Below are 18,681 nucleotides of genomic sequence, written 5' to 3'. Positions count from 1 at the left end.
TTTGCATGCTATTGGTGTGTAAGGCGTGGCCTGATCTTCGTACCACATGTTCAAATCATAACGTTAGCTGATGAATGCTACCTTTACTAAAATGTAAAGTGGGCTTGTTGTCTCTCTGTTGGACACTGGGTAGACAAAGGAGACCCGTGGGCCCTGGCTTTTTTATAATGTGTCGGTTGATCAGAGCAGCATATTAGTTACACCCGCTACATTTCTCACTTGTTCTTTCCTCAGCATATTGCCGAATACCAGACTATTTTCGGAATATCGCGTGGGAAAGGCTGATGCACATTGCTTTCGCTGCCTTCCACGTCACCCAATTTCCTGGAATAAAAAGCTTCCTTCCAGAGACGATGTTGTCGATGGCAATAGCCAGCATTTAGCCGATCAAGAAAAGAAGAATTGGGGTTGGACCATTTATTTTACGTACAAACATAAAAGAAGCGGATACAAAACGGGTATGGCATTGGCAATGGATCCAGGTAAACAGAAATCAATAGGCACAATATTCAAATTAAGTATACATACAGGACATGCATGAAACACTGGGTGTGGGGGGGGGGAGATTCTGGTTGACATGGTATTTACATTGTAACAGAGTCGCAGTTGATACGATGTAGTAATCGTTTGTTACCTATCGTGTTTAAACCAAATTAAGTTCTAGCTGACTGTTTCGCACGCTTCGTGTCATTACGGGGCTAAGCTCAACATTGAGATAAGTCCTGTATTCGTGCAATGACTGATCTTAGGTAGAATACTGATTTAAAGCCATGTAGCTGTGTTATGCAAAATGCTTCAGAGACCAAGACAGGTTTTGCTTGCCCAAAAAACGTGAAAAAATGTGTGTGCACCGAGACCAATTGAATGTTAAATTACCGTTCCATCGCATTGTTAATCAAAGTCTACGATCAATGTAGAGATCAAATTTACTTAGAGTGACAGAGAAGCGCCCGCAGAGTGTTAAAACACATCTACTTAAAAATGTTACAGACCTACGTTATGTAAACCAGGCACACATTTGTTAATCAACGTAAAGCAAAGCCAAATTTTGAACTTTTTTTACAAATTTTACAAAGTTGAACAAATTTTTAGTGGCTTTACCGTGTCAGCTACAAGGCACTGCGGTCCGGTGTCAGGCACTCCTGAATACCAAATGCCGCATCAAGTCCTACCGCCACGAGTGGGAGGTGGTACACCAAAAAACACACTGAGCAGCCTGGCAACATTTTCCAGTTAGTCCGAATTTCAGCGCGGATAGATTCGGATAAGAGGCTTAGCTCCAGACAATGTTCCAAAGGCGAGGTTCTTTTACAGAGATCCGGCCTGAATCATGATGAGATTCTTTACGTCGTGCAGCATTTCCGAGCTGGCAATCCCTGTATGTCCGACTTCAACCGCAAAAAGCCGTAACCGCCATCTGGGCCGGTGCTCCAATACAAGACTAGATGTTGCCACCCGTTTCCTTCCAAGCCTGCGAGCGTGGAGCGTTTTGGCAGATGGTGCGCGTTTCTGAACCCCACCGCCGTTTTATCCGCCCCGATCCACTCCTGACAGCTGGCGTCGGGCCTCATTCGTATCGGACCGAGCGTTTGGTGGTGGAGCTCGTCTCAGCGGTGACCGCCTTCTTGGCGACACTGGAGCTGAGCTGCGCCGAGCTGGCGCTGGAGGAGGCCTTCAGCGCCAGCTCCGCCTCGCCGCGCCCGGACGGCGCCGCGCCGCCCGCCGGCCGCTCGTAGAGTCCCATTGACTCGAACTCGTCGTCGATCTGGCGCAGGGCGCGGCGCGTGCGGGTGCCGAGGTCCTCGCCCGGCTCGCCGGGCACGGTCGCCAGCCGCGGCCCGTTCTCCTGCGGCCGGCCGCGCCGCAGGGACGCGATCAGCTGCTCCGGGTCCACGTCGAACGCGGCGTCGTCGAGCGCCGGTCGCGGCTTCAGCGCCAGGAAGGCGTCGTCGTCGAGGTCGACGCGCGGGCGGCGCTCGCGGCGCGGCGCGGCGTCGGCGCTATTGGGGCGGAGCGGCGCCGGCGCCAGCGTCGCCTCGCCGAACTGTAGCGGACCCAGCTCGCCGTAGATGGGCTTCTCGGCGAATCTCTCGGCGAACGTCTTCTTGCCCGGCGGCGGACTGGCGGCTCGGCGGCCCTCCTTGCGGTCCAGGTAGGCCAGCATGTCCTGGTAGCTGCTCTCGCCCACCTTGTAGTTGTAGTCGTACGTGTGGTGGCGCGGGCGGCGGTGGAACGACATGGTGGCCATGCGGCGAGTCTGCAACGACAGGAGGCGCCAGTCAGCGACGGCCCGGCGGGCGGCGGCGGCGCCGGCAGCGCTGGCCGCGCCGGCCGTCACCGGCTGACGCCCCGAGCCGGGCAGGCGGCCTGTCGCGCCGCCAGCCATACTGAGGTGCGGTGGGATCTCGAACCTGCCATACTGAGGTACTGTGGGACCTCGAGCCGGGCATACTGAGGTATGGTGGGACCTTGAATCTGCCATACTGAGGTACTGTGGGACCTCGAGCCTGCCATACTGAGGTATGGTGGGACCTTCGAGCCGGCCATACTGAGGTACTTTGGGACCTCGAGCCGGGCATACTGAGGTACTGTGGGACCTCGAGCCGGCCATACTGAGGTGCGGTGGGACCTCGAGCCGGGCATACTGAGGCACGGTGGGGCCTCGATCCGGGAATACTGAGGTATGTTGGGACATCGAGCCGGCCATACCGAGGTACGATGGGATCTCGAGCCTGCCATACTGAGGCATGGTGGGGCCTCGAGCCGGGCATACTGAAGCACGGTGGCACCTCGCGTCCGGCTTGCCGAAATACGGTGGCACCTCAAGTCTGGCATACCAAAGTGCGGCAGCTAGTTCCGGTGCCCATTTAAAACAGAACTAAAACTGCAATTTGTATAAAGTTTCAACATTACCCTCAGACAGCACGGCAAATGCAAGCATATATGTATATGTCTATTCAGTCACACCTTTAAATGCCGTCCCTAATGAGAGTGGCATGGAACGCGTCAGCATCACCGCACTGCAGTGTGGCATCTGGCTCGATTCATGGCATCTTGAAAGGCCTTGAGTATGATAACTCATGCTCTCCTCGCTGTGCAGCGATTTTTAAGGATTTTTAACGGATCTAAACGTGTTAAACGGATAAACGGATCTCTGTCATGTGTTAGAGAGAGGAAGGAAGAGAGGGAGAAAGAGAAAAGAGAGGGAGAGAGACAGACAGAAAGAAAGAGAGAGAGAGAGAGAGAGAGAGGGGGGGGGGGGTGGCATGACTTCTCGGAGGCCGTGGCTGATCCCCTCACCGGTCCCCGGGACAGCAGGTAGGAAGCCGTCCAGTAGCTAAGCTCCCCGCCCACCGTCCGTGCCGGCTCATCGGGTGCCGCTCAGACACGGGCCGAGGTCGTGACCTCAAGTGACCTCTGGCCACTGGTCTGGGGTGGGCGGTCCGGTGCGACCCCGCGCGGCTCGGCGCCGATCAGCCGACACGTTCGACCAGAATCGGTGACGGTCGTCGATCCCTCCCCTCCCCCCTCCCATTTCTTCCTCTCAATCTGAATGGGAGGCGGATTCCTCGATCATGGACCTGATCTTTTAGGCGCGGACTGATCTGGTGGCGCAGGTCACCTGAACACCGAGGTCAAGGCTGGTTTGTGGTGACTGCTGAGATTTTGTGGACGGCGTGCCACCCTGCACGCGCTCCTTTGCCGGACTGCTGCACGTTCAGCCTGCACCACCGCGCATAATTGCATTCATAAACTGTGACGTTGGGCTGCGATTTGTTTCCGTCCCGTGGAATGCATAGCAATGACGTGAATGATACAGCCACTCCGTTCCCGGACATCCAGAGGTCGACGGTCGTCCATAACTGGTTCTGTCGTCGACAAAGTATGAGGCCATGACTGGAGTTGTTGACTGCAAACTCTCGACAGGTGAGATAAGGCTTAACGGTCCTGGCAAAGAATGAAAAGAATAGAGGGCATGCTGGGTAAGCCGCCGGTCTGACGTCATAACCAGTAGAGCTAACTGTTTTACCGGCATGTGCTGCGGATAACTCGCTTGTTCGATGACCTCTACTGGCTAACCCCTGGGCACGGAAAAAACTGACTCGGGTGCTGGCGTCATGGTCATACATATCCCTCATTTCTAGCCCCGTAAACAATATCGGGGTCTGGACTTCATCGCGCCTAGTTTTCCTCTGCGTACCATTTACTATATTTTGCTAGAGGTGGCGTCTGCCGACTGCTTACACTCCCAAAGAGAAGAGAAACATCAGGTTATCTTCTTCAAGCGTGCATGTATGTGATTTCTGTATTCTATTGAGGCGTAAAACCTCGGCTTCCACTCAAGCCCTTGTCGAGCCGGCCATAAGAGCATCAACATACCCCACGTTGCAAAAGACCTCTGTTTGACGGGTGACGTTCGATCTGATAATAAATGACTACAAAACGCATATCTGTCATCTGTGTAATCCTGGCGAGGCGCCGCCGGAGAGCCCCGTCTAATTGGCAGCCGTCGGATCCCGCGCGTGGGGCGGCTGAGGGCGGCGGCGGGCGCCGGCTCGGCGGACAGAGTCGAGCAGCGGCGAACAAGCGCCGAGGACGGCCTGACTGACGGCCCGCCTCCTGACGGCCCGCAGCGGCCCGTCAGCGGGCGGCGGAGGCGCTCGCGCTCAGCTCTGACGTCACACTGCGGCTTCCACTGCAGCCTTTGTGGAGCTGGCTATTAGAGTAACCTGCATACCCACATTGCGAAATACCTTTGCTCGACAGATAATATTCCCTTGCAGCATTCCGTGGTGACACGCGTGACCAGACCCGCGTGGTGGCCCACGGCTTGACCTGTTGCGGTTACCTCTGCTCAGGTCCCCTGGTCCCGGCACGTCGTGTACTCGCGGTAGTCCCTGACCGCGTCCCTTGATGACCTCTGGCCAGGCTGGCCGCGGTGACCCCAGGTCGGGTTACGGGCCGGCAGGCGGTCGCCGACTCCGCCCAGTTTGTCCGGGCTCGTCGCCGGCGGTCGGTGCGCCGGTCGCCAGCTATGCCAGCTATCTGGAGCGGCGGCGACCAAAATACGTCGGCGGCGACGGTGCCAGCAGTGACAGGGCGCCGGCGGCGGCGACACCGCGGGACCCACTGCCCCGACGCCGGGGTCGCGCGGACACTGGGCGCGAGCCAGCGCCGGCTGCCGACCGCCGCTGGCTGCCGTCTGGAGCGCGGGCGGAGCTGGGCCGCTGTGGGACCCCGGCCCCTCCCCCCCCCCTCCCTTCCCCACCCGTCACAGTCCGCTGTGACGTATGACAGCCGGAGATGGCAGGCTGACGGCCGTGTCCAAAACAGGCCTTCCAGCGAGTTCACGAATCAAATATGTTGGTATCTGATGCGGTCAGCAGTTTGAAGTTTAAACAAATCATCAGAGGGGCAGCAGTTTGACGCTTTGCTGTTCAACAGCTGGATGAGAGCAGGGAGAGTTGCATCACTTTTACTCTGAACTCCGTTCTGCTACAACTGCTGGAGATACGACTAAGATTCTTATACCTGCAGGCAGCTATAGCATTCAGCTTCATATGTAACGGTAGAGGTTTGGAGAGCACACCTTCGTCAATTTTGTAAAGGACTTTTGAATGAACTCGTCTCAAATGAGACAAGCTACCACACCAGGGAGTAAATTGTATCACATAGTGGGGGAAGTGGTGCCTATGTGTCTTGCCGTAGTGCAAGTCGCATCGCAAGCAAACTGAATGAGTTACAACGTGTAGACCGTATGCGCTCGTCGCACTAGTTCGTAATTCGCCGTGATTGCGATATGACCATTTTTCGCCCTTTTTATTCGTGTGTTCTTATTTTACAACTAATGTCAGCTCGCTTTCGGTTGCCCAGGTGGAAATCATGGGTCTACATAGGAAATGTTCATGTCGACTTGTTATCTAGGCGCCAATAAGTCATGACAACCATGTCAGTCAATGATTGACGACAAGTTAGTCAATAACCTACTGCCGGTACATTGCATCATTGATACAACATGCCCCACGCACAGCTGATACATATACTACCTGACATCTTTGAAGGAAGGTTGCGGCACCCTGAAATGTTTGGCTGCCAGATGCCCAATGTTTTGCAGTATGTACGATACACGTCCTTACTGCAAAACGTACTACGAGCATTACTCAGTACAGCATTCAATTTGGCAAAGTTATGTCCGTAAGCTCCTAAGTACACATTTGCACCTGGTCGCTAAGTCTTCAACGACATGCAGAACACATATTTGTGGCGCTCATACCAAGACGTCTGGACGTGCGCGGCCAGGAGTACACTGGAAGGTAGAGGGAGCTGCTGTGCGTCAGCTGAGTGACTCAAGACTGCCATCTGTCGCATCAATTTGGAATCAATCGCCCCCGTCCGATATTACTCGAACATAACACATCACGTCCCCACTCTCCCCTGCGCCTCAGGAGCGTCCCACGATACAGCGGTGCGGCGTGCGGCGGGCCATGGGGGTCACGTGACCTGACGTAGAGCTGGAGGCGTGATCGCACCGCCCCCGTCGGCGTGCCATTGGTCCGTCGAAATCGACATTCCAGCAAGGCTGGTTCCCGCGAGCGAATAAGAGCATGAGCCCGCTGAAGCCTCTGGAGCCCAATCATGATTCGATGCACGAAAACGAGCAGTGGCCCTGCATCGACCAGGAAGAAATGAGGGAGACGTAGAGACCAGTAGGAAATGCTCAGATCGACCGCCACATTTGTAAAACGTGCGTTGGCTACCGTGTTGATCATGTTTAGAGGGTAGTATTTGCAAGGTGCATTAGGAAGGTAGGCGGCCCCTGACCTGAGAATTCCGTTAAAAAGGGAATGTTTCACATTTGAAGATATCGTTGCAAGCACCAGATATGATGAAACAAGCTCACTTATCAGTAGTGACATACTTTCCAAGTGTAAAATGCTGTTCTTGACTGCATAATTCACTGGTAAATGAATATGTTCCTCCATGCCTCACCGCTTGATTGCGAGCCCCGTACCGTATATCGTACATCCTACCCCGCACAACATCGATTGAGAGCCAATAGACGGCCGTTATATCTGGAAATCATGCCTATGAACGTCAGATATGAACGCCTCGGCGATCCTTTTTTGTTAGCCTTGATCGCCGCATGGCTTATGGAATGGCAGGATTTGAATGATGTTATTTTGACGTCGTGAATGCAAAGGTGACTTCGAAGCATGCGAAATACCTTCCCCGAAATACCTTCTCCCATTTTCGTGGGCATGTAGCTCAGAAACTAGATCGCTTTAGATCTTAGGGCAGGGCTGTGAACTGCACTGGAGGGTCTTAAAAATGGTTGTTTCAGTTAAAAAACCCGATAAAAAATGTGGAACATTTCTTTAAAACGTATACTAGAGCTGATTCATAACCAGCGCGTATGCTCATCATTGACCTTGATGACCGTGATGTCTACAATGGTTTGATTTAAGCGTGCATTCGTAAAGAACTCATGCATTTTTTGTACGTATTGTTTATTAAACACAATTCAGATACTCCCATCGACTTTGTATCAGTTTGGTTACGAACGAGGTCTCAGGTCGGTAGGATCTTACTTGAACGGTGATAGAATTGCTGGACTGGCCAGCCCAGTCGTGCGTCACGCACACCCAGACGTTACGTTTTCTAGCAGCCAACATCCTTGCATTCTTTAACGTCTTTTGTGTCTTCTCAGTTCTTTAGCGTCTTGTTTAAGTCGTGTCGTATGAAATGTGAGACTTTTGAGCACAAAAAGCTCGATAAAGCTTTATATTCCGGCAACAGAGCAATGGGAACCAGGCACATAGCGTCCCCTGGTTCATCAGGACGGTGAAAGTAAGTTTGCTCATGGTGAAGCGCTCCCCATCACTGGTATAAGCTGGGCCAGACTCTCAAGGACCTGGCGCCGCCGTGGCACGCAGCCGGCGCCGTTTGACAGAGGGGACAGCGGACAGTTAAAGGGCAAAAGTGGGATTCGATGTGCTCTAGTGATGAGTACCGATGATGAAGTGGTCAGTTACTTGCGACGCTTTAAGGAATTGTTGTCAAATTTCGGCAACCAAAGCATGAAAGCACGTGCAAGCAGCTGATCCGCGTTAGCAAATCTACCGTCTACAAGCCACTTCGAAACATCAGTACTGTTAGGTGGAGCAGAAGGTGGAGCAGAATCCGGCCGGAAAGCGAACCATACCATTTTTTGAAACTCGTCCCAAGTACAACATCTGAACCGAGAGAGCCGTGGAAACCGTGCAGGCTGTGGTCCAGGGCAATGTGACGAAGGCCCGTCCAAGTATCAGCGTTTTTGCAATTTTTTGGTCATGGCCGGTAATAAGATGCATCATTACAAAATATTCGATTCCGACGGCTGAAACTGTCAAAGCTCGTCATAGGAACGCCGAGCTGACTTTGGAGTCGTGACTTGGGAATTAGTGAGCTAGGCGCTACACCGCTAGGCTCTGCCTGCCAAATCGCCATGATGGACAGGCTTTTCAGTGCATTAAACGAACCTATTTGTATGGGTCTCCAAACGTGTTGAGCTCGGTAAACTTGGGCTTGAGTATCACCCACGTGATGCATCAATATCAATAGTAAGCTCGTCGCACCCTGCACGAGGCGTCGCACAGGGCGGGTGACGCGTTGGATATGGATATTGTTCGAGTTGAAACAGCCCAATTAAAGGTGGGACATTTCAATGCGCCGTCGTTTAAGGTAAACACACGTCCGGCAAAGCGCAAAACGCAAAGCGCAAAAATGCAATACGTAGGTGCATTTGGCCCCAATGGTCCCCTGTGCTGTTATCGCCTATTGACGAGGGCATTTACGAACGTGTTTGTGTCGACTTGCTGTCAGAGCGTATCTGGTTTCCTGACACGTCCGTGGATGGCGACCTCCTGTGACAGTCTCTCCAGACCTCCGACCGCGAACTACAATATATATATATATATATATATATATATATATATACATATATATGTATATATATATATATAAATATTGGTATAATAAATTTGTTGAAAACCACAGCAGGCTCAGAATTGCTAACATTTGTTATGCTTTTCCAATCAATTTGATGGCAGCTTTCGCCTCTGGTCGATACTCGCTAAAATGACACCAAAGCGCAGGATACAAAGGAGATATGAATTGGCATATTGTATGGCCTGGTATTCGTTATATTCTTTGCGTTCCATTCAAAACACTCAATGCCCGTGTACTTTCCGCCCTAATGGTGACCCTCCGTACAGATGAAGAGTTCCACGTGCATTTGCTTGTTAATTAGAGGGTCCCATTCGCGGGTGTGTATTGCTCCACAGCGATGAGTCTTTGTCTCTGTGTGGAGCGTGCGGTGACATTTGTATTATTGTTGAACATTTGGCGTGTCAGGTGGGTTTTGTGTTGGGTCTCCGTGTGTGTGTGTGTGGGCTGTCGTTTTGTAGGCGCGTGGTCAGACGTCTGCACAGTGCCGTTGTTTTGTGGCCAATTTATTCACAATTAGATGGGAGCGCAGAGTCTCCCATGTTTAATCTATAGTGATATATGAAATGTTTTCTTCGAGTGGAGTTGAATCGTGTGAAGGGATATCTTACATCACCAAGGATGATTCAGTAGGACTCTGGTAGGAGATATAAAGTTTGATGACGTCATTGGGATGCTTCACTTGGTAATGGTGACGGACAATGTTTTGCAGGGCTTTTTCGTCAACCTCGTACTCAGGGAACATCATGCTTGTTTAAAGGGAGAGGTGGCACCTGCCCCGTTGTTTTGTTTTCAGTCTCGGTTTCAGGTGGCATGGCCCCACTGACCTGGTCTTCCGCAAAAGGTAAGTCGTGATCGTTGGTGGCTAGGATTTACGTTAGTTGTTAAGTGCAATTATGAGACACATTGTGGACATAGATAAGGCAGTGGTAAAAGTCTTATTCCTTGTAAAAAAAAAACAGGAGAATGGAGATCTAGATGCGTCGGTATCTCGGCAACGTGCCTTTATCGAAGCAAATGACAGAAGTAAATTCAAAATTGGCAACTTGAATTTGTTTTGGATTAGCAATTTTGAAGTAACTTTTGCTGTTCGCTTCGGTACAGGCACGTTACCGCAATATCAACGCATCTGTATGTCCATTGTCCTGGTGTTCTGCGAGGAATGAGGCTTTTACAAGTGTCTTATCTTTGACTGGGCTTTGCTCGACTCGTCTGAGCTCCTGATGTACCAGGGGTCATGACGAGCAATGCTTAAGGGCACGCGGATGCAAGCCTGTATAACACTGGCTTCATACCTGTTCGGAACATGTCACAGCATTTAAAACCGAACATAAAATAGAAAATCAAAATACTTACCACCAGTTCTTTAAAAACTGGTGTCCATTGGTTACAAAGCTGACGAAAAAGCTCTGAAAAAAACGCTATCCATCACGATTGCCAAGGTAGGAATTCTAATGTCATCATCAAACTCAACAGCTGTTACCAGATACCAGAGTTCAACTACATCCTCCTTGGTCATGTAAGATAACCGTTCACGTTACTCGACCCCACTCGAAGAAAGCATTTCATTATCACTATAGATTAAACATAGGAAACTTAGCGCTCCCATCTAATTGTAAATATATTGTCCACAAAACAACGCGCCTACAAAACGACGGCCCACATACACACACGGAGACCCAACACAAAACCCACCTGACACGCCAAATGCTCAACAACACAGAGGTCACCGCACGCTCCACACGGAGACAAAGACTCATCACTTTGGAGCAATACACATCCGCGAATGGGACCCCTTCATTAACAAACGAATGCACGTGGAACTCTTCATCTGTACGGAGGGTCACCATTAGGGCGGAAAGTGCAGGGGCATTGAGTGTTTTGCGTTTCGCGGATGAATGTTGTTACTAGTCAATGATGAGGATATGTAATGCGTAAATGCTGACGGTTATATGGTGATGTGTATGCAGCATGTTTGCGCTACAGCGGTATTACAAAAAAACTGGTGTACGCAGACATGGATTCATGCTAGAATAGCTACGGGAGATCTCGAATTTTACAAATATGCGATTATATTGACTGCCTAAAACCTTCACTCTAAAAAATGTCCAATTAAGAATGGAACGTTGAGAATATAACTAATACCGTACGATGTAATATGGCAATCGATATTTTATTTGTGTCATGAGATTGAGTGCTACTTCAAACGAATATCGAGAAGAAGCAAAAACCGTCATTAAATCAATTGTGAAGACATAAAAAAGTCATCACTGCTGAGCTCGCTGGGATTTTTAACACTATATATATATATATATATATATATATATATATATATATATATATATACACACATATATATACATGAATCATCGCCATGTGCACCCGCTCACACTGCAAGCTTGACAATGCTGAAGCCAATGACACCGGGGCCGTGCACCGGGGCCGGGCTCACACCGTCCCATTCATTAATCCAAAGCTGCCAATCAAAGCAATCGGATGGCCATCATAGCTGTTTTGCATATGCGTGCGTTGGTTCTTAAGGATGCCTAAATCGATGGCCTGGAGCACAAACATTCTGGCGAAGTGTTGTATTACATCACTGATACCGAACACGACACGCCTTGCTTCCAGTGAACCACACATCGAGTAAGCAGATGTATAGATATTGTACTTGCTTATAATACTACCTCATATAAATCTCACGGAGAAAAATCCGAAGAAACGTAAGACACGAAGACGTGACCATAATCGCAGCGCACACGTCGCATTGCAGGACCCTGCGCGTCACGGTTTGACAGCTACTACATCGCCAAGACCACCAGTCGCGCTGCCTCAGTGGAAGATGTCGCACAACCGTCGTCCATCAGCGGAAAGGTGAGGCATGTTGCTACAGAACAGACTAGCCTAACAAGTATGGGAATGCTAACGGGTTGGACCAAGGGTAGAGTGTCTGTATAAGTTGTACTGCCTAAAGGCTACATCTTGCTCTGATCGCGTCCGACGGCATATTTACATCAGAGGCTGTGGTCATGACTGAAACATGATCCATAGCCAAAGCAAAAGCAAAGGCTGCCATTCCAACGACGAATAATGAAGCGAGGACCGTCCATCTGCAAAGATCTGCCGTTTGACAATAGCCGAAAAACTTTTTTGCGTTACATCTCGGAAATAACGCTGCCGTTAAGGCGTCTCATTATTGCTCATTGCTTGGTGGCACACCATCTACCGTCTGGTCGCGACAGCTTAGAGGCGCCCAAGAAGGCCGAACCGCCAAGGACTCCCCGGCTGGCACCGCCGGAAGTCCGCCCCTGATGAGCCGCGCCACTCCTAGGTGACGCAGGTCAGGGCCTCCCCAGCTGGCACCGCCGGAAGTCTGCCTCTGACGAGCCGCGCTACTCCCAGGTGACGCAGGTCAGGGCCTCCCCGGCTGATACCGCCGGAAGTCTGCCTCTGACGAGCCGCGCTACTCCCAGGTGACGCAGGTCAGGGCCTCCCCGGCTGGCACCGCCGGAGGCCCGCCCCTGACGAGCCGCGCTACTCCCAGGTGACGCAGGTCAGGGCCTCCCCGGCTGGCTACCGCCGGAGGCCCGCCCTGACGAGCCGCGCTACTCCCAGGTGACGCAGGTCAGGGCCGGGTCGGGTGCAACGTAGGTGAGCGTCGGCTCCAGCACGTCGGGCAGCTCCGTGAAGCCGCGCGGCCGCACGCCCATGGCCTGCAGAACCCGGTCCGACGTCGTCGGCACGAAGTTGTTGAACTTGTGCGGTTTCAGCTGCCGCTGCAGCACCAGGTCGTCGCGCATGCTGAACTTGCCGAAGTCGGGCAGCGGCACACCCAGCGCTTCCAGCAGGTTGTCGCTGAATGTGTTTCGGTGGTAGTACGCGGCTGGCCGCGGCGGCCGCGGCGACGGCGGCGGGCTGCGGGGCGCCGCCGGCGGGCAACCGTAGCGATACTCGCAGACGCGCTCGGCGAAGGAGAGCGGCTCGGGCGGCACCGCCGCTCCGCCGGCTGCGGCCCGTCCGTCCAGGTAGTCGGTCATCGGGCGGTAGTAGGACTCGCGCATGTGGTGGATGTAGTCGTAGGTGTGCCGGCCGCGCCGTTTCCAGTTGGCGCCGATGACGATAGGCCGGCGGCGCAGCTGACCCTCCTCCTCCTCCTCCGCCCCCTCCAGCTCCTCCGCCGGCGGCGGGCCGGTCGGCTCCAGCGGCGGAGCTGCGTCCTCCTCCACAAACCCGTCAGCCTCCATCTGGAAGCCGGACGTAGCGTCACGGGTCCGCTCGTCAGCTGGCGTCGCGGCTGACGGCGCGTGCTCCTTCTGCAGGCCGGTCGGCGCAGGGGACGTCAGTTGGCGCCACAGTCGTCTCCTCCAACAGCCGTGGTCGGAAGAATAGACGAGCGGACTGCGAGGTCGGTACTAGGCAAAGTTACTCAGCAACGAAAGCCTCGCCTTTCGAATTGCCGCGGCTTCAAAACGTAAGCACCTACTTCTTTGCAAGAAGCAGCGATTTCGCTTTTTCTATTTGACACCAGAGACAACTCACACGTATCTACTACGTTCTTTCCAGATTCTGCTCACTGAGGAGCTCCAGGCCTGCTTCGATCTCGCCCGCAGCCTGAAACTCGTCTGAGTTGCGTAGAAGAGACGGCAGGGTGCGAAGCGGGAAGTGCCTGCACTCCACGGCGCATCTGTTGGCACCAGCCGGAGGGCCAGGTTTTGTTTGGCCGTCGTGGGGTCACCGGCACGGTTCCAGCAGATTCAGCGGTGGCAATAATGAACGGAGCCGATGCCGTTGTTATGGCGCTCCCAAGGTTAGTCCTCTGGCCCGGACGCCTGATGGCAGCCGACTGTCGACGCCGCCTGCCAGGGCTTCCCGGCCGCCAGCTGTCCCCAGCCTTGTCGCTAGTCCGCATCCGCTGATTATTATTCAGCAGCTCCTTGGAACTCGGTCCAACCCGCGCCAGACCGGCCGTGATCGGGAAGTTCCCGTCAAATTCCCGAGAGTATTCATGACGCCTGGAGCCCGCTGCCCCCTCCTCCCGCACAGCAGATCTCTGTACTGCTAGCAGCCGCGGACTGTCCGCGTTTTCCGCCTGATTCGGCTGTCGTCGGACCGAGCCACCGGCCGGTCGATTGAGCCTTCCTCGCACTGCTGATGCTGCGGACCGCTCAAACGGACTTCCACCCGGCGTCTGCAGACAACTGCCGTCCACTGGCCCGAAGCATGGCGGCCCTGACCGCACCGGACATGCCGGAGCCGGCCGCCCGGCCCCGGCCATACCTCAGGACGCGCCGGAGCATCCACAGACCCGCGGACCGACCCTGCCATCTCCGCCTGCCCGGAGACTGGCGCGAGACTGCCTCTGTCGCGACGGCTCCACCGAGTGCTGAACAGCGCTCGGGCCCGCCGCCGGCCTGACAGCGTGACCCGAGACGGCTTCACCGGGTGCTGAACAGCGTTCGGGCCCGCCGCTGGCCTGACAGCGTGCCCCAAGATGGCTCCACCGAGTGCTGAACAGCGTTCGGGCCCGCCGCCGGCCTAACAGCGTGACCTGAGATCCGACAGGGCTCGAGCGAACGCAGCGTCAGTCGATGACGGCCTGGCCAACAGCCGGCGGCGATGTTTGGCCGGCGGGCGGCAGCCAGGGACGCGACGGGCCGAGGTCGCCCGTTTTGTTGATCGGCCGCGTCCGGGCCCGCTGTCGGACGCGGCTGTCACCCGGAACCCTCCGGCTTTCGGCGCCAGGGCGTCAGGCGCTGTTGTTTGGCATCGGGGCAGCCTGTCTGTATTTCCGCACCCGTGTGAGCTGCCCGTCTATCCGCGCCAGTGATGTCTGTCTGTCTTTTGGCATTGGGGAGTTCGTTTGTCTGTCTGAGCGTAGGGCTAGCCCGTCTGTTGACGTCCTGGACAGTTTGTCTGTGTACACGTAGGTCAGTTTATCTGTCGACACACAGGAAAGTCTGACTGGTGACGTCCAAAGCAGCCTAACTTTCGATACCAGGGGGGGACAGTCTGTCCGGACCAGTCTGTCACGACCTAAACAGTCTGTCAGGACCCGCAACAGTCTATCGGGACCAGGAACAGTCTGTTAGGACATGGAGCAGTCTGTCGGGACATGGGACAGTCTGTCAACACCCGGTGCAGTCTGTCAAGACCCGGAGAAGTCTGTCGACAACAGAAGCAGTCTGTTGGCACCCAGGCCAGTCCGTCGACACTCGGGGCGATGTAGTCTGTGCGTGAGATGGGAAACGGGGTTGGAAATGGCGAAATACGTAGCATCATTTGTGGAAGGCCCCAGAGCAAAGGGCACTGCATGATGTATCGTTATATATATATATATATATATATATATATATATATATATATATATATATATATATAATTGCATGGTGTGTGAAATCATCCATGTTTTACATGTCATTTCATGCCGAGGAATAGATTACGATTTATAAGCCTCTTTATGATGACTGCATCGAACAGTTGAGCTTTCTGGGTGTATGATGACGTAGAAAGGCTTCGGCAAATTTAACGTGCCAAGTTTGAAGCCATGAAGCGGGCATGTTATATGAGAAGAGGACATTAAGAGTTTTAAACCATGGCCAACTTCCCAAAGAGCCTGCATTTCATTTCCATCCTACATATAGTATAATTGCTCTCGTCATAAAAACAATCGTCTAAATTTGATGTCAAGTGCACACGTCAACAGAACGTGGGCTTTCATAGGATATCCAACATGAGGGAGATGTGTGAGATAAAAGACGAGTAAGTTTAGTGGACTGAAGCAAAGCGCTTAGCTTTCTATGGGGCGAGCCCTGTCCAGTACTTCCAGCGTACCTATGGACCTCGAACTTTATAATTGTACGTCTTAGTCTATCAATGTCACAAGCCTGCCACTGGTCGTTATCTAAAAACGCCTTCTATCACCACTATACATATATATATATATATATATATATATATATATATATATATATCTATATCTATATCTATATCTATATCTATATATATATATATATATATATATATATATATATATATATTGGTATATACGTCACGTGAGGTGGGCAGCTTCCGTTATGGCGGGTATTCCCAACTGGCACATTTCCAATGTCTAACCATTTCAAACTGCTATAGCGTGAGAGTAGAAAGGGAGAAACAGGCTTCAACAGTTGTTAATGCCGTGTAAATGTCCCACAATCGAATATGAATTTAACTTTTCGATCATCTTCTAAGAGTGAAAAATTCGGTAGGGTAATGCTTTCCTCGGAATTTATGCCCGCAAATTACCATGTTTCGCTGCACAATTCATCACTTCGTTGCTGATAAAGGGTACCGGTAGTGTAGGGGCCTGAGCACCTGAGGAACCAAAGGAGCCAGGTTTGATTTCCGCCGGTACACACCGTTCCTGCCAGGGTGAGAGGCAGGCGACGCCATATGCCTTCATCATCAGCTGACTGCGTCGCAAAGTCCCGATGAAAACGATAATAACGCTGACATGGAATGTTTGACCTTAGCAAAATTTAATCTGGCTATGAACAATTCCCCCAGCTGCATCCTAGTGGATAGTGGATAGCGGACAGCGGATAGCGGTCCTAGCTGACATCTGGTCGTTTAGCTTCTTCCTTAATTTTGGATGTAAACTGTCGATCTTTAACGTCAAGAAGCGGCTCTAACCGCTGTGTACAAACCGTTATATGCATCACAATAACGCCACAGTCCCAAGCGTTTTCGCAGCACACCCGAAGCGTCTCCATTCTGCCAGCCTGCGCTGTCCGTGTGAGTGGATGTGGGAGGGGGGGGGATGCCGACCGGGCCGGCGAACCGCCCGGCGCCGCTCCGGACCTGTCTCCCCTGTGGTACCGCGGAAGAGCTCCGCAGCAGCACCCTGCACCGTTCTGACGCCGTGCCGCCCCCGTTCCAATCGCTGCAACCGCTCGTAAGCATCAAATAGGTCATGTCACGACTGATGTGATGCACCAGTAGCTAGTGAGACGTTGATTTCTGATAGTACTCATTTGCACGCCAGCCTTATTAGACAGGTAATTATACCTTAGTAGACCAAATCCTGCATGTACGAACACTAGGCTGCACAGGGGCGAAGCGGATCGTTAGTCGTCAGGTCTGTCAGAAAGAACTGCGCCGTTTGTTGCATAAGCGTTTTTGTTTCGTTGTCATGCACCTATTCGTCATGTTACATTTGCAAGTTCGGTCTCCTGGGACTAAATCACAAAGCAATGCAAACGTGACGTGATGAATAAGTATATTACGATGAAACAGAAACGTTTACGGTGTTAACAAAAAAAATAACACTCTTTAGATCTAACGACTTTTCGTGGGTTTTGCTCCTGCCTTTCCAAGCTTTGGTACATTTCAGATGTTGTACTCAGTGAAGTCCCTTTGTAATAATGCTAGCGCGAAGAGGGCTCATGTGGACTTCTCAAATATATTTCATCCTACTTGTGGCCAACAATTCCACATGACCCCTACCTGTCTGTCGCCACCGCGGACGAAGAGAATGTGTTAATTGCATCAGAAATGAATACACAATGAAGATGCGATGCATATGTAGCGAACAGTTTGTCGCTGGAAGACTGTTCGGCAACGTCCGGCAAGGCCTCACTCGTCCGTGCACCATTCGGAGAAATTTATTGTAACCACTTTGTGTTATACATATAAATGATAGCTATTACAAGTCGGTTGAATTGTGAGATACATCAAGATGCTATCCTATTTCTCCAGCGATGCTGCGGCCTGTTCTCAGTATCATCGTTTATATCCGCAGGACAACCCTCCAGTGGGGCTCGACCACCTACAGTGACACCTACAGTATGGACTACTTCAGATTGCTGTCAGCAGAACCATCCAGTGGGGCTCGACCACCTACAGTGACACCTATAGTATGGACTACTTCAGATTGCTGTCAGCAGATGACAGTAGTATAGGGCAAAAGGCCGCAAAGCAATGATGGCGAAACGCGCTGCGAAAATGTGCTTTGTCCATTTCTGTGCCATCTACAGTTGTCAGCAGATGCATCGCCGTACAGCACACGCGGCGTTGCAAGTGCGGGTAGCGACAAGTTCCAACTCGATCACACCAATTTACAGATCTTTGAACACTTCAGACAACAGGCGCTGCGTTTAGATTTTTTTAAAACCTTAAGCGAGCTAGCTCAAGGCAGTGTGCAGCATGGCACTTTAAGGTGTGGATAAGAGTTATACGTATTTTCACTCAAAAGAAAGACACGGAACAAACGTTCTCGTTCAGAAAGGTCATCGCAAAATGCGACGGAGACAAACGAAATGAATTGCATAAGCGGAGATAGCTGAAGCAATCCAACGTGGGTCTTCGCACCCCACAGCAAAGGAGAGGCAGGCGTGTCCTACAAAGACGAAAGGCCAGGTGTCAAAGCTGGGCATCGAAGCTGGAGTGATGATGTGATGCCTCATCTGACCCGTGCGGGTTTCATGTTGGGGGACGAGCTCACAGGAGCGGCACCCAACCAGGGCTTCACTGGGCACCGGCGCGAGCCGTACAACAGCCCCCTCGGCATTGGAGGGCGCTCAGGGACGCACCAGCTTACCTCTGCTCTGGGACGGTGTTCCAGCACACACGAGCTCACGTGCTGACTGGGCCGGGGCTCCGGAACACAGGCGGGCTCACCTCTGGTCCCCGGCCTGGGACGACGATCCCGGGCAGGCC

General features: G+C 52.4%; 1 protein-coding gene across 1 annotated transcript; it reads right to left on the bottom strand.

Moving 5' to 3' along the window:
* Positions 1 to 1,308: 1,308 nt before the first annotated feature.
* LOC119109254 (uncharacterized) lies at positions 1,309 to 18,681 on the bottom strand. Its single transcript, XM_037232849.1, has 3 exons — positions 18,643 to 18,681; positions 2,005 to 2,257; positions 1,309 to 1,376 (listed from the first exon to the last, which is right to left on the bottom strand). The coding sequence occupies exons 2-3, from the start codon at positions 2,246 to 2,248 to the stop codon at positions 1,309 to 1,311; spliced, it is 312 nt and encodes a 103-aa protein (XP_037088744.1). The 5' UTR covers positions 2,249 to 2,257; positions 18,643 to 18,681.

The sequence above is a fragment of the Pollicipes pollicipes genome, unplaced genomic scaffold (genome assembly GCF_011947565.3).
Source record: "Pollicipes pollicipes isolate AB1234 unplaced genomic scaffold, Ppol_2.1 Scaffold_7231;HRSCAF=8579_pilon_pilon_pilon, whole genome shotgun sequence".
In the NCBI taxonomy this organism is placed as follows: domain Eukaryota; kingdom Metazoa; phylum Arthropoda; class Thecostraca; order Pollicipedomorpha; family Pollicipedidae; genus Pollicipes; species Pollicipes pollicipes.
This window is presented reverse-complemented; position numbering and strand designations above follow the sequence as displayed.